This window comes from Trichechus manatus, unplaced genomic scaffold (genome assembly GCF_000243295.1).
Source record: "Trichechus manatus latirostris isolate Lorelei unplaced genomic scaffold, TriManLat1.0 scaffold00229, whole genome shotgun sequence".
NCBI classification, from domain to species: Eukaryota; Metazoa; Chordata; class Mammalia; order Sirenia; family Trichechidae; genus Trichechus; species Trichechus manatus.
The window spans coordinates 98929-100195 of NW_004444165.1; the positions used below are offsets into that span (position 1 = coordinate 98929).

Sequence of the window (1267 nt, forward strand, 5' to 3'; positions counted from 1 at the left end):
TGTGGCCTGGGCAGTAAGTTCTGCCGGGGCCAGTGCCAGGGCTTATTTCTGTGTTTCTAGCAGGTGGAAACCACAACTGTTACAACAAGATTAAGTGGCTTTCTGAGGATGCTTGCAGACCGGCTGGAGGGCACCAAAGAACTGCTTTCATCAGACATGAAGAAGGATTTTGTTATGAATAGACTACCACCTTACCATGTAGGGGATGGGCCAGAGCTTTCAACACCAGGTACAGCTTACTGTTTTCTTCTAGGTGGCTCAGGGCTAAGGTGGGATATTCTCAAGCTTTCCTGGATGGGCTCTTCTTTCAGCAGATAGAAAGTACAAAGCATTTACTATTAACCTGGACCTAGGCCTATCTAGAGTGTGTTGTGGTTGGACTGTACTGCACTCAACCTTTAGCATACTGCTGCTCACCAGTTATTTGCAGAAAACTTGCATCCCAGCATAATAGGAAATAAAAGCCCTATTATTTTGAGAGAGAAACATGTATATTTATGGGCACCCTGGTATTTATTATCTTCAGTTTTAAGAACTTCAGCATTGAGATAATCTTGCTGGGATTAGCTGGGGGATGGGTAAAATGTTGCCATCAGCAGGTGAAAACATAAGAATACCTCAGGTCCTAGGTGACTGATTTTGTGGCAGATTTAGGCTGTGAATGACATAACACACTTCTGGATGTTTCCATCCTACAGCCAAAGACCACCAAGACCATACTCCTGTACTCAGGCAAAGTTGGGTTCATTGACTTATTGCAACGAGGAAGACCATACACCATTGCAAACTGTGGGGCATCTCAGTAAGAAGGTGTTAGAAAGGATTTAACAGCATCTGGGCTTGTGTTAGGTGGCTTTGGGAGGGTTCAAGGAAGCAGGACTTGGCTGTGGATCAGATACTATCAGGAGGTGGGGGTGATTCTATGATCTCAGTAAATCTTATCTAGAAGGTTTGTTGTTGGGTGCCATTGAGTCGATTCCGACTCATAGCAATCCTACGTAATGGAGTAAAACTGCCCCATAGGATTTTCTAGGCTATAATCTTTACCATGTGCGGGATGGAGGCCTTTTCTCCCATGGAGCCCCTGGGTGGGTTCGAGCCGCCAGCCTTCTGGTTAGCAGCTGAGCACTTAACCATTGCACAAGCAAGGCTCCTCATCTAGAAGGTAGGAGGAATGAAATGAGGCTAAAGCTGTAGTTGGCAAAGCAGTAGCAGTCACTCATATTAGCCAGGATAGGAGGATGTTGGATCGTTTTTATAGTTTGGA

General features: G+C 45.3%; 1 protein-coding gene across 1 annotated transcript in view; it reads left to right on the plus strand.

The window, feature by feature from the left end:
• Positions 1-1267, plus strand: part of RIOX2 (ribosomal oxygenase 2) — a 24347-nt gene that overhangs the window by 16611 nt on the left and 6469 nt on the right. Inside the window, exon 6 of the mRNA XM_023742984.1 lies at positions 61-229. Within this exon, the coding sequence (XP_023598752.1) occupies positions 61-229 (169 nt within the window). The remainder of the gene's footprint in view (positions 1-60; positions 230-1267) is intronic.